This window comes from Lactuca serriola, chromosome 3, assembly GCF_051521515.1.
Source record: "Lactuca serriola cultivar US96UC23 chromosome 3, Lser_US96UC23_V15, whole genome shotgun sequence".
NCBI classification, from domain to species: domain Eukaryota; kingdom Viridiplantae; phylum Streptophyta; class Magnoliopsida; order Asterales; family Asteraceae; genus Lactuca; species Lactuca serriola.
Window position 1 is genome coordinate 241,403,234 of NC_136410.1, and position 15,398 is coordinate 241,418,631.

A 15,398-nucleotide genomic window follows, 5' to 3' on the forward strand; every position below is an offset into this window, starting at 1 on the left:
TGAATTAGGAGAATTCAAACAGTGGGAAGGTGAAAATATTGAACTCCACTATGATTGTCTGAATGAATTAATCTTCAAATGCAGTCGATATGGAGTCAATCGTACAACTCTTGAATTAAACTTGACTTTTCTGATGGGGCTTCGTAAAGAGTGGCGTAATATCAATCTGATGATTAAGACACAACAAAGTTTCGTTAACTTTTATCTTGGTGATCTCTACAATGTTTTGAAAGCTCATGAAAGCGAGATCAATGAAATTGCTGAAGAAACAAAAATCAGTTTGGGTGGTCCTCTAGCACTGATGTCGAAGGTGACAACTAGAGAAGCTGAAGTCGAATAGTTGAGAATTATGGATCTGAATATGAAGGATTGATTGTTAATTCTGATGACGAAGCACTAGGTTTTTACTGAAACAACAAAGTGAAGAAATTTTTCAAGAAGCCATTCAATTCGAAGTTCAAAGGAAAAATTCATTTTAAGGGAAACTCATCAAATTCGAAGAGAATGAGAGAGGAGAAAAAGGTGGAAATAAAGGATAACAAGCCTGAAGTTGCGAAGCCAGAGAAAAAGCTGAAAGGAGACTCTGGTTTCGATTGCCATTACTATAATGGTGCAAACCATATGGCAAGTGATTTCATGTTGAGGAAGAGAGAAGAGAAGAAAGAAAGAGTGAAGGATGAAGTGTATTATACTTAGAGGCTATAAGAAGTCAGAGCTAAGATGAAAGGGATGTCTTTGGTAGCAAGAGGTAATAGCGAAGGGGATGGAATGTATCAAATCTGGTCATCTGGATTAGATGATGACGAGAAGCGAAACCCCACACACGGAGCTATGTTTGCTGAGTATGAGGAGGAAAGTGAGGAAGAAGGGAAGGTGACTGGAAAATGCTTCGTTACTACTGGTGGCGACAAGTCTCCAATGACTTCGCAGGTATGTGCTCTTCTTGAATCCTTTGAAATTCCTTTTAGTTCATATGATGCTATATTGTCTGACTTCGATTATACTCTATCTTGCTTTAATGACATGCTTATTTCTGTTAGTAGTGATGCTGAAAAATCAAAATCTTTACTACTAGAATCTTAGAAAAGACTGGAGTCGAAGCGCAGTAGAGTAGATCATTAGGAATTGGAACTTAAAAATGTTATTTGTGATAGGGATGGGTTGAGAATAGATAATTGTAATCTAGTTAACAAAGAAACATATATTGCAATTCAACTAAAAGACTATATGCTAAGTTGACTTCATTACATCATCATCAGATATAAGCAAAGAACAGCATAGGAAACTTTTACCTTTCTTGACTTTCGAAAGAGAAAAGATAGATTCAATTACCTATGACTGTGAGAAAAAGATTTCTGAGTTTGACAAGGTCCCGAATGACTCATACGCATATGGTATTGTTAAGATATATGAATGTTTAGATGCAAATGATCTGGTTAATATTGTGAATAAGACCTTGAACAAAAACGAAAAAATGAAAATTTTGCAAAAGACTGAGCATTTGACATCTGACTGTTAACAAAATCTTGTTGATATCGAAGATGATTTTGAATATATCCGTGAAATTGAGGAGGAGGAAGTTGTTGATTGTTCTCAGATTTTTTTCATTGTCACTTCAATGGCTACGGGTAAAGAGATTTGTGATGATTCTTTGGTTAAAGTTGACTTTGACCAACCCTCAACATTGAAAGTTCGTGACATTGATCATGTGACTGTCGAAGATAGTAAAACCGATAGTGATGATGATGAAGAAGTTTCGAATGCAACAACAAATCCCAGAGTGGTTATTGATCAGGTGTATGAGAAAATAGAGAAATTCGACAAGGTGATGAAGGAAAAAGGTCCTCATTATCTCAAATCAAACTCTGTTCTTTATCCCAACTTCAAATGCACAGATGACGTTGTTTTTCAAAATCAAGTGTTTGTTACCTCAGGAAATGGTGACAATGTTAAATTGAAGATCAAAAAAATTGTTGTTGAGGATAACAAAACAGTTTTGAAAAAAGGATTTTTCTCAACTCAAAGTAGTGTCGAAAACAATCTTAACAAAAACTCATCAACTTTTCAAAGGCAAAAACCAAAAAGAGTTTGGGAAGTTAAGAAAGATAAAGTAAATGATGACAAATCTTCAAATGAATCAGTTTCTCAAAACACAAAAGCTCAAATGTTTTATGAACAAATTCAAAAGATTTCAAAAGATGAAGGTATTTTGATGACTAAAGCAAGGAAAAAAGTTTATTGGAAAAAAGTTGAGTCTCATAAAAAACAAAAAGTTTTGTTAACAAAATCATATGAATAGAAAAAGACTGAACAAGCTAAAACTTCTTCTCAAAATAAGTCTTTTGTTCAGAACATATCCACTCAAACATAACAAGATTTATCAAAAAGTCATTACAAAGTTCAAACACCAAGTGAAAAACCATATATTCCAATGCAAAGAAATGAGAATTTTGTTAAAAAAACAATAAAGGAATTTTGTTCCTAATCAACAAAATGCAAGGTTCTTACAAAACAATTTTCAATGAAATGATTTTCATCAAAATAAACAAAGAGTTTTCATCAAGTTTAAAATCAAAGAAGATTTTCAAATGGACAACAAGTTTTTAATCGAACAAATGTCGGTTATAATAAACTTTTTCAAAACCGTTATCAACCACATGCGAAATTGACGTTTTCAAAACGACACTTCGTTAAGATGGAAGTCAATGGAAAAAGAAATGAACCATTCAAACCCACTCAACCACAATTTTCCAACCCTGTTTCGAAGCAGCAAGTTAAAGCTTTGTTTTCCAAAGGGAAATCTGATGTGAAGAATATTAATCATTGGCTCGAAGGCAAAGGAAAGCCTTATCAATCTGGGAAGTTTTCTCAAGAGGAAATCCGATATGCTTACGAAAGCTACTTAAATGAATCTCAAACTGGTAGCTCTTCGTCAATAGAATCCAATCCCTTTGTTCAAAAGTGGAAAGTTGTTCCAAATGTGAAAGTTAAGTCACAAGAACTCTCGATGGCTAAGGGAAAGTCATCGACTCTAAGCCATTGAATGAATTCATTTTGATACCTAAGTCTGTGGAAGTTGACTTAATTGATATTTTGAAATCTAAAGTTTGTAATTGGGTTTTAGGATCATCATTTCATAATGCATTCAACTCTAATAACCAAGGACCCAAAAAGCCTTGGGGACCTAAATTCTTTAATTGATTGCAGGAGTTGAGTGACGAGTAGTACGATGAACATTGGTACATCGATAGTGGTTGCTCTTGTCACATGATAGGTCGAAAGGAAAATTTGCATGATTATCGAAGCTTGGAAAATGCTAGAGTAGTGAAGTTTGGAAATAACAATAAATGAAAATTTAAAGGATATGTCAAAGTAACGAATGGAAAGTTCATGGTTAATCGAGTGGCATATATCGAAGGTCTTCAACACAACTTGATAAGTGTCTAACAACTTGTTGTGGGCACTAACAATCAACTAGTCTTCGATGAAGAAGGAAGTGTCATTTTGAATAAAGAAACCAAAGAAGTTTTGCTCAATCTAAAAAGGAAACGCGATATGTTCACCCTTGATATCAAACCGATTGTTGGTGTTCCCTCTATATGTCTACTTTCAAAGGCGCCATATGATCTTAGTTGGTTGTGGCATAGAAGATTGTCTTATCTGAATTTCAAAAATATCAACATATTGGTGGTAAATGATCTTGTTCGAGGCTTACTTGTTTTAAAATTTGATAATGGTTCGTTATGTGCAGCATGTGAACAGGGCAAGCAACATCGACAGGCTCATCCAATAACCATTGATTCAAAGATCATTGAACCATCGGAACTTCTTCACGTTGATCTTTGTGGCCCTTCGACTGTTCAAACTCTCAACAAGAAGAGGTACATATTGGTCATTGTCGATGACTTTTCAAGGTTTATTTGGGTTTTATTTCTTCGACAAAAGTATGAGACAACACAAGTAATGATCGAGTTCATAAAGAATATTGAACTCAGTTTGAGGAAGAAAGTCAGAAAGATCAAAAGTGATAATGGTTCTAAATTCAAGAATAAAGTTTTGGATTTATTTCTAACTGCCATAGGAATTTCGCATAATTTTTCATCTCCTTACACACCACAACAAAACGGTGTTGTCGAAAGGAGAAATCCATCTCTTTGCGAAGCAGCGAGGACTATGCTCACCTATACGAATCTACCTCAATATCTTTGGGTAGAAGCCGTTTCAACAGCTTGGTTAACACAAAATCGATCTTTCATTCATCGACGTTTTAACATTACTCCATATGAGATTATCAATAATCAAAAACCGAATGTGAAATTTTTCCATGTTTTTGGTTGCAGGTGCTTCATAATGAATCTCAAAGATAATCTTTCAAAATTTCAGTCTAAAGCTGATGAAGGGAAATTCTTGGGATATTCACATAATTCGGTGGCATATAGAGTGTTGAATAAACGAACTAGGAAGAATGAAGAAACTTTTAATCTACCTTTTGATGACTATCATGTGAAAAAAATCGAAAAGCTATTTGATCAAAAGCCAATAATTTCAGAAACAACTATTGAGCCAGAAATTAATACTTCTTTCGATTTTGATTATGACTTAATTTTTGGTGTTCCTGACAGGGCAATAGATGTAGAGATTCATGCTGAAGATAATCAGATTTCTGAAGCCTCGAAACATTCTAACAATTCGACTTCAACTCAGGAAAATGATGTTGCTTTTTCAACCTCCAATACTCCATGTCAAGTTGAGATGGAGCACTTGAATTCAACTACTAATGTTGAGGGGGTGCATGGAAATTTGAGTACTGATGTTAAGGGGGACCATCATATTTCGAATACAACTGTCAAGGGGGAGCATTATTCGTCTAATCCTATAGTCGAGGGGGAGCGAAATTGAATTATTCCTAATGATTCGAACATACAAACAGAGTGCAATTCAAATTTGTCATAATCTGGTGCAACATTCAAAGACCAATTAAACATATTGCACTTAGATATCATTTTATCAAATATCATGTTGATGATGGAAACATATAAGTTCACTTTATGAAAACAACATATCAACTTGCTGATATATTTACAAAGCCTTTGGATGAAAAGTCATTTATTCATATCTTGTCTAGTTTAGGAATGCTTGAAGCAACTGCTCTTCCAAATGAGTTGCAAAACCCTGAGTTCAGAGGTGCAAGTTCAGGGTTCTTAGTGTAAATAAGGAAGGTCGACTCGGCGAGTCGATGGATAGACTTAGCGAGTCGAGTCGCGGTTCTGGTCAAGTGTTAAGTGACCAACTCGGCGAGTCGGCGACTGGACTCAGCGAGTTGATGCTGAAAAGAGAAAACCCTAATCCCGGGATTTGTGCCCTATATAAAGAACACAACATCCTTTCGTCAGCCTCCTTACCACCCTTGAGAGCCTACAAACCCTAGAAATCGAGTGGGACTCCATTGATAGTGAAATTGGAGCTTTGGGAAAGGAAATCTTGAAAAGGGAACTTGAAGACTAAGGGATTACAGCAAGGGAGTGGTATAGATCCGAGGTCTACTTCAGTGGGGGCTTTCATTTGAGGTAATAATCTATTGCTTAAGCTCCTTTGAGTCTAGATCCTTTGTTGCTTGAGTTTTGGGGCATTTCTAGAGTTATTTCGTGTTTGGAGGTTGGATCTGAGGTTGCTACCTCAGATCTGGACTTGAGATGGTCCAGAAGATCATAAAGTTCCTGTCTAGGAGCCATTGGTGAAGCCCTTTGTCTTGAACCCTAGCCCTAGATGTGTTTTGGGCTTATATCTCCTTGCTCTCACGTTAAGTTTGCAACTTTATGTGAGGGTTAGGCTGTAGAGGAATATATCTATGGATTGGAGTCCCTGCATGGCTTGAAAAGACTCTGTTTGGAATGAGAACTGAAGAGACTCAGTGGGTCACATGGGTGCACTCGATGAGTTGTATGAATATGTGCATGGACTCGGTGAGTTGGAAGGACAACTCGGCGGGTCTGTTGAAGATCGCCTGGGACTCGGCGAGTCTATGCTTGGACTCGGCGAGTCTGGTCGTGGAACCCTAACCTTTTCTGGTTAAGTCGTGGATCGGTGAGTCGAGGGACGACTCGGTAAGTTGAGTAGGATGGGACTCGATGATCGTTGGACTCGACGAGTCTTGGGGTGACTCGGCGAGTTGAGTCGTGTTCTAAGAGTTTTCAGAGCATAGGGACTCGACGAGTCAGTGGGTTGACTCGGCGAGTACGGTCAGTCAGGAAGTTTGACTTTGACTTTGAATTTGACCAAGAGTTGACCAGTTGTCTTCCAGGGGTATTTTGGTAATTATGGGTATTTATTGAGTTTAGTCATTTGGTATTGGCTAGTGGTGGAGATCGTGTCGGTGGTCGGAGCAGCTTGGTCTTATCTTATCCACATGTTTCATCATTTGTCCTCCACCTTTTCTCCACCTTCTCTCTCGCCACTTATTTTCTTCTATTTGTTGCTTTCTCTGTTAGCTTGCCTTGCTTCCTATCGTTTTCAGGTTTTATATCTTTCGATTAAGGAAGACACCATTTCCTCTCTCTATTCCTATCAATAAGGCCTAAAACGACCCTACCACTAACCGTACCTTCCGGTTCATCTCCATCTTCTCCAGATCCTCGATTAGGGCTTCTCTCCACCTTGATCCTTTGTTGCTTGTGACTGTTGGGAGACGTTTTTGTTTTCCTGAGCTGCTCTCGGATATGCTTTGGAAGATGACTCTCACAACACTAAAGCAGCTTGCTTCCTCTCTTTTTCCGACAATTTCAAAGGTTAGATTAGGTCAGATTCTCTCATATCATGAGTTTGATCTCAAAAGTTAGCAAATCCTATGTAAGCTCATTATTTGCAATGTATAGTAATTTCGATTTATGAGCAAATCTAGGTTCACTTTCAATTTATGTAGTTTCGATTTTTTGTTTGTCTAATTTCGATTTGTTGTTTATCTAATTCTCCCACGTGATGTCAATTTGTTGTGTCTGCTACTGCTACTGTTGGTTTCAATTTCATCACACATCTTTTCTTTAGATTTTTAGCAAAGCTAACTTACCAGTATTGAAGTAGTATTAATAGGGTTTATAAACCACTAAACCCAACCTATGTTCTAATTTCTTAACCTTTTAATGCAATAACACACTGAATTGATGTTGTAGGATTCCATATGTTCACTACAAGGGTAAGAAAGGTAACTTTTATATTTTGGTAAGTTTTAACTTTTTTTACCCCTTGATATAGCAAGTTGCTTATTTTAGGCATGAAATGAAAAAAAAAAATTGAATCTTTTTCAGGTGATGAACATGTTTGGACCATGTATTTGGGATGTTTCTTTAGGCCAACCATAAGACTCTCCCTGTGATTTTATACAAACACACCCTTTTAGCAAATTAAATGTTTTTTCAAATCATTAATCATTTTCTTTTTATAGGATGTCACCAAGTATGACGGCTTGCATTGTTGTTGAGGCAATATCAATTCTTGAAAAGCTTCGTGCAAATGGGTGATATAATTTATATACTCTCTCTTAAAGATTTGTTTATCAAAAGAAGCTATATTTTATCGATCTTGGCTTGTATATGCTTTCTATACTGACAAAATAAGTCCCATAATTATATTCATTTATGTTTCTACATATTTATATTGTTTCCTAATATTGAATTAAACTCACATCGTTAATCCATAAAATCTTATTGCTTCAACGTAATCATCTAATCAACATGTCGAATATGATCAATGCCTAGATATTTTCAGTTTTTTTATTTAAATATAATAATATATCTTACTTCAGTTTTCCATATATAATTTGTATCTATATTTTATAACAGGGGTACAATAAGATACGCGAGTGCACATGCACATTTAGATTATACATGTAGTAGAAGAGATGACCTAGAGCCACTCGCATACACAATTAGGGAACGTGAATTCATGTTTTATTGAGACCGTACTAATGATATGGTTTTACAAGAATATGAACTTGATCTTTATATGGAATTGGTGATATAAAATTGGCTGATTATTTTCTATTTTTATAGTTGGAACTACAATATTTTCATGACTGCGTGGGAATTTGCACCGGTATTGGGTTGACTACAAACTCAACTCCTAACTTTTCTAATGTGATTGGAAACAATGTTATTGCTATTGTAACTGCTATGAGTACCACTGAGTTGTCGAGTTCACCCACCAACACACTTACATACTTTTTTTTTCTTATGAGGGTAAATGCAAGAAACAAGAAGTTATTTTGACTTATTTGTTTGATATATTATCCTATTTTCATTTCATTCTATTAAAACATTGTACTTTCATTTTTTTCTCATTAAGGTATTCGAGTTTGAAAATCTATCAAATTATACCATAGCATATTCATTTTTTCCCCTATTTTTGTCTAATAGAGCATTGCACTGTTAATGAAGAAGAAGAAAAAGATCAGCAAAATAATGGTAATGAAAAGCTCATAAAAGGTTGCCAATAAAAGAAACGACTGCTAAGTCAAAAAATGCATCTAAAGGAAGACAACTCTCACAACACCATCTCCACAATACCTGAATCACAAAATACTACAACCATCATTGAAGACGCAAAAGTCAAAGACCTTTCCATGGAAGATAACATTTCCTTCATGCTTGCATCAATCCACAAAAGTATTACGTTACATTTACGTTCTACCTACTTCTTTGTCCACTAAAACCATGTTTAGCTTTTAATGAATGTAATGACCTTCACATCAATACACAAATAAATAAAATATTTGTATTAACATCCCTTTCCAAACACTCGATGACTTCCAATCCCTACAACCAGAAGCATCTTCACTAGCTATTAATATTTGTACCGGATAATTATTAATTTTTTTTCCAATATTATCTTTATATACATGATATATGGATGAAATTCATATAAACATTTGTTTTTGGAACGAATACTTATGTCTTTCCGAGTACAACCGAATAACTCGAACCGATACTCACTACGACTCCATAGTTTTGCAAGGATATGAAAGATGACTCACCGTTAGGCGAGATATGCTAAGACACGAAATATAACCGAATAATCAAACCCGAAAATTGAATAAAAACTAAGATAAATATTACATCTTAAAAATTATAAAGAAAAAACAATATGTTAATATTAGTATAATAAAAATAATATAAATACTTGTTATTCGAGACATATAAAATTTATTGTTTTAGTAGAAAGTAAAAATTATAAACATTAAATTTATTAAACAGCTAAAAAACAAAACAAAAAAAGTATATTACAATAATGAAATTTTCATATGAAATTTTAAATTATATATTTTATTGTTATTATTAAAAATTTCAAATAATAATAATATATAATAAATACAAATAATATAACAATAGAAAATCATATAAATCAAATAAAGTTATAAGAAAAAAAGAATAAAAAAAAATACAATTAAAAAAAAAACTGTAAATTGAGTGGGTACTAGTAATTAGAAGGGTGTACACTACCCTTTTCTATTATCGGTCAATTCTCATGACTTAATTTTACAGTCATTTGGTATATGGTTTTAACAACCAATGATTCAAAATTTTATATCATTCAGAAAGACATAACATCTCTTTGTTCAGGCCAAACTTTCAAGTTTATGTCATGTGATGTTATAGTTCTCATCGGTATGGTCCTCTATCATGTTATATGAAAAGGTTAATGATACAAACTTTTGTCATTTAGAATAACATTAATAACATTAATTCGAGACCATGGGTCAATTTCTTTATTATTTATTAATAAAACTTATTTGTCAATAAATATTACCAGTAAAGTATGTGTTTAAATGTTATAATCCAAAAAACGAACGTTATTCAAGGACCAAAGCAGTGGACATGTGTGCAGAAATCCAGGCATGAAAAGATCAATTTTGCATTAACTCTCAACATTTAATGCTTTCACCTACACACCCTCTCTCTTTTGAACTACACACTGCTTTACCACCTCCAAACATTCATTACCACCACCATCGCCACCCACGAAACCAAGATTCAACAACCGGAACCACCGGTTATTTGGGTTTCCGGTAAGCTTTCGACTCTCTTCCTATCATATCAATCCGATACCCTTTTTAGTTATTATTTCTGATTAAAGTTTGAGCTTTTCTTATTATATCGATGTGGGTTTTTCTGGGTAATCATTTTCTTGTTTGCGTTTCGTGATTTCTAAAAAGGAATGTGGTGTTGTTTGACTTTTGTTGGTTGATTGACGTAAGATCTGATGAATTGATGAATTGTCGGGGTTCGAAGGCGTTGTCTGGTGGAATTTGATGATAATATATGTTCGATTTTGTTTATCGACTCAAGATATATGGATTTGGAGTTGTTTTCGTGGATTTTATGATAATTTATGTTAAACTTTTGGAGGGAATTCACAATTGATCATAGTTTTAGTTTGACTTTTGCTTGTCAAGTGAAGAAAATGAGGGTTTTGAGATGTTTTTTTGACGATTTAACGCTACAAACCCTACTGTTCATGGTGGTTGCATCGGATTTAAACAGTTTAGCTACAGGACTTGGCTCAATGTCGTCCATTGCTATATCATACGGTGAATATGGTTCAGCTTTTTGTGGTTTAAAATCAGACGGTTCGCACCTTGTGACATGTTACGGTTCGAACCTGGCTCTCACCGGTTCGATCCCTTCGCTCACACGGTTCACTGGTTTAACTGCAGGCAACGGGTTCGTTTGTGGGCTTTTGACAAGCACCAACCAACCTTTCTGTTGGGGTGTGAGTGATTTCATAGCCATGGGTTATCCTAAACCCATGGATAAGTTTGCTGAGTTTGTTGAACTCAGCGCCGGAGACCACCATCTATGTGGTCTCCGGAAACCCTTAACAGGCAATCGAAGGAATATTTCGATTGTCGACTGTTGGGGTTATAACATGACAAAAAGTCACGTCTTTGATGGGCCGGTTCAGTCAATTTCAGCCGGGTCAGAGTTTAACTGTGGGTTGTTTTCAGAGAACCGGACCGCATTTTGTTGGGGGGATGAGACAAGTAGTGGGGTAATTAGCCGTGTCCCGAGGAATGTTCGGTTTAAGAAGATTTCAGCAGGCGGCTATCATGTTTGTGGGATAATTGAAGCGATTGAATCAAATGTTTCTTGTTGGGGGACAAGTTGGGAGACCCAACAGGAGATCGCAGTCGAATTGGCCGGACAGGGTCGAGGTCAAGTCAATTTTGACTTGACCCCACGCCACGCAGACCCTATCCCGCCAATTCCAAAGGGAGAATTGGCGGGTCAAGGTCAAGTCAGTGTTGACTTGACCCCACCAGACGCAATGCTTACCGTGGTTGGAGGACGGTTTCACGCGTGTGGGATTATCAGTTACAACCGCACAGTGGTGTGTTGGGGTTTTCGGGTTGCTATGAGCACGGAACCCCCGAAGGGGGTTTCGGTCTACGAAATCGCGGCTGGGGATTACTTTTCTTGCGGTGTTGTGGCGGATAAATCGTTTTCTCCGGTGTGTTGGGGCGTGGGTTTTCCGGCGTATTTGCCGATAGCGGTTTCTCCGGTGGCATGCCGGATGAATTGTGACAGCGGGTTTTACGCGTATAACAACAGTAGTTCACCGTGTCCGTCTCCCGGATCAAAAATCTGTTTACCTTGTAGCCAGGAATGTCCTTCTGAAATGTATAAAAAATCTGAATGCACAAAAGACGGGGACAGAATTTGCGAGTATAACTGCTTGAATTGTACTTCAGTTGAGTGTTCTTCGAATTGTTCATATTCCGATAAGAAAACTGAAAGATTTTGGTCACTACAGTTGCCGGTGATTATTGGGGAGATTGTTTTTGGGGTTTTGTTAGTGATTGTTGTAACATTGACTGCTATCTTTTACGTTCGTTACAAGTTAAGAAACTGTAATTGCTCGATGAAAGGAGTTAAAATCGTAAAAAATGGGTTTCAGAAAGATGGAGGAAAGATTCAGCCGGATTTGGAGGAATTGAAGATCAGACGAGCTCGGGTTTTCAGTTACGATGAACTGGAAAAAGCCACCGGTGGGTTTATGGAAGAATCACAGGTCGGAAAAGGGAGTTTCTCTTGTGTTTTCAAAGGAATTTTGAAAGATGGACTCGTTGTTGCTGTGAAACGAGCGATTTTATCACCTGATATGAAGAAGAATTCAATGGAGTTTCATAACGAACTTGATTTGTTATCCAGATTAAACCACGCCCATTTGCTTAATCTTCTTGGATACTGTGAAGAAGGTGAACAGAGGTTATTAGTTTACGAGTTCATGGCTAATGGATCATTGCATCAACACCTCCATGGAAACCCAAAGGTGTTGAAATCACAGTTGGATTGGGTGAAACGAGTTACGATTGCTGTTCAAGCTGCTCGTGGAATCGAGTATTTGCACGGATACGCATGTCCACCGGTGATTCACCGGGATATCAAATCATCGAACATCTTAATCGATGAAGAACATAACGCTCGAGTTGCAGATTTTGGACTTTCATTGTTAGGTCCAGCGAACAGTAGTTCCCCATTGGCTGAGCTACCCGCCGGAACCCTGGGTTATCTAGACCCAGAATACTACCGACTTCATTATCTCACTACAAAATCAGACGTTTATAGCTTCGGTGTTTTGCTTCTTGAAATCCTCAGTGGCCGGAAAGCAATCGATATGCAATTTGAAGAAGGAAACATCGTCGAATGGGCAGTCCCGTTGATAAAATCCGGCGAGATCCACGCGATTCTAGACCCCGCCCTAACGCCGCCGTCGGATCCGGAAGCACTGAAAAGAATCGCGAATGTCGCGTGCAAATGCGTGCGAATGAGAGGGAAAGAACGCCCGTCGATGGATAAAGTGACAACGGCGTTAGAACGAGCTTTAGCGATGTTGATGGGAAGTCCGAGCAACGACCAACCGATTTTACCTACAGAAGTTGTTTTAGGAAGCAGTCGGATGCATAAGAAATCATCTCAACGATCGTCAAACCGATCTGAACTTGAAGGTGACGTGGCGGCGGAGACGGAGGATCAACGGATCGAGTTCAGAGCTCCATCGTGGATTACGTTTCCGAGTGTGGCGTCGTCTCAGCGGCGGAAGTCGTCGGTTTCAGAGGCGGACGTGGTGGATCCGAAGGTGTCGGAGAATAAACATTTGGGTTTGGGTGATGGGTTGAGGAGTTTGGAAGAAGAGATTGGACCTGCTTCACCTCAAGAACATGTGTTCTTACAGCATAACTTTTGATTAGTCCGTTAATGGTGGAAATCTGTGAAAATTTTAAGATTTTGTTTCAATTTCGTTGATGCATTGAACAGATCATATTGTTTCAAACTTTGATGATTGTATATTTGGTTTGCTGAATCTGACGAAATTCGATCTATTTGATGAACATTATAGAACTGGACATGTTTGGTTTTATGTTCAAAAAGAGTTTTCCCTCGTAAAATATTGAGTTAAACAATATTAGAAAGTGTATTGACTTAACATTCAGAAAGAATTACGCTGGCGCCTGGCAGTGTCATAATAGATTTATTTATTTATTTATTTTTTGTCAAAAAAACATCAATCATATTTAAAAAAAAAAAATGGTTTAATAAATATCTGAAATTTAATACTTGGAGGTATTATCATTGAAAATGTTGCTCTAACTAACGTTTTAACAATTTTCACATTAACCATGCATAATTTTGTACAAGTTAGAATTTCCTTACATAGACCTTTTTGATGATTTTATTTGTTATGCGATTGGTTTTTTAAACTAACTCAACTTTTAATGCTTGTATAAAAACCAATAACCCATTATTATGTCCTTTTCTTACTTTTTTTTTATTTTATAATTTTTTACTTTATATTTATCTTTAGACAGAATTTTGTAAATAACAAAATATCATATTACCAAGTCTAACATTTAGATATCATGCTAAATGTGACTCGAACATCTGGATCATGTTAATGGAGCATTTGGATCATATTCATGTAGCATTTGGAGCACTTGCAACCAAGGTTCTAAAAGGCGTGAGGCGTGGCGTGACGGCAAGGTCAAACCTCAAGCTTAACGAGTTATGGCGAGTCATGGCGTTTTTTAAGGCGTGATGTAAGGCGGCGATTTTGTATTAATTTATAATTATATTACCGCTTAAATATAAATTTATATAAGTTATACCTAGTTTTTAGAAGTGTTATATCAACAACTAATAACAGAAAGTTAATAAAAAAAACACAATATTTGTATATCTGATTAGAAAAGGTATAAAAAAGAGCAAAAAGACGTGTCTCAAACGAAAAAACACGCGTCATAACACGCTTTGCCATGCGCCACACCTAACAGCAACGTTATGAAGCTTTTCGTAATGGCGACGTCGCGCCTCATGCCATGGCACGCCTTGGCACCCGCCATGGCGCGCCTTTTAAAACACTGCTTGCAACTCAATTGAGTAGTTGGGGTTCATGGAGCATGTGATAAAGGAACAGATCATTTAAGAAATGAATGGATCGTCTGATAAAGGAACGGATCAAGTGTCAAAGGAACAGGTCGTACAATAGGGGGTTTGGAGCACTTGGGAGTGATATGGAACAATGGAACATTGTTGCACCATATGTTGAAGGGATGGGCCAAAAAGGATGTTGTTGAGCCAAGGGCATTCCTTTTTGCGCCATTATGTTCCCTCTTACGCCAAAAGGGTGTGCGGTGGCGCTGGAAGGAGAGGCAAAACTGCCAAAGTACATGGCGGATGAGAAAAAGGTGGACATTCTGACGAAGGCACATAGTGTCATTCTATTGAGCTTGACAGATGAAGTACTAAGGGAGGTCGTGGATCTAACAACTACTTTTGGGCTCTGAGATAAACTTTGTAACAAGTACCAGAACAATTCACTGACGAACAGGTTATATCAGAAGCAAAGGTTGTACACTCTCAGAATGTCTGAAAGTACCCTAGTAAAAGATCATGCGGATAACTTCAATCGCATCATATTGGATCTACAAGCAAGGTTTTGAAAACCGGACCGGAGACCGAACCGGTCGTCTTACTGGTTCGATGGTTCAGGTGGTCCAACCGGTCGGACCGGTCTCAAAAACCGGAAAAACCGGATGATGTCATAATTATATTTAATTATATAAAAAATACAAAAAATGAAAAAATTAAATATTTTTTAAAATTTCCGGTTTTGACCGGTTTTACCGGTTCAACCGGACCGGTTTTTACCGGTTTTCACCGGTTCAAACGATTACCGGTTTTTTGGCCTTTAAGAACCGGATCCGGGACCGGTTCCCGGTCGAACCGGTCGAACCGGCCGGTCCGGTCCGGTTTTCAAAACATGGTCTACAAGGTGTTGACGTAAAGATTAAAGATGAAGATCAGGCGCTCATTCTCTTATGTTCTCTTCCTAACTCATATGAGAATTTC

General features: G+C 37.0%; 1 protein-coding gene across 1 annotated transcript; it reads left to right on the forward strand.

Annotated features, from left to right (window-relative positions):
- The first annotated feature begins 9,882 nt into the window (after window positions 1–9,882).
- On the forward strand, window positions 9,883–13,372 carry CR4 (crinkly4). Its single transcript, XM_079032020.1, has one exon. It carries the CDS (start codon window positions 10,381–10,383, stop codon window positions 13,234–13,236), a length of 2,856 nt encoding a protein of 951 aa, XP_078888146.1. The 5' UTR covers window positions 9,883–10,380; the 3' UTR covers window positions 13,237–13,372.
- Window positions 13,373–15,398: the final 2,026 nt, after the last annotated feature.

Coding starts and splice junctions, on each gene's coding strand:
- CR4 (XM_079032020.1), top strand. CDS start 10,381: ATGTTAAACTTTTGGAGGGAATTCACAATTGATCATAGTTTTAGTTTG.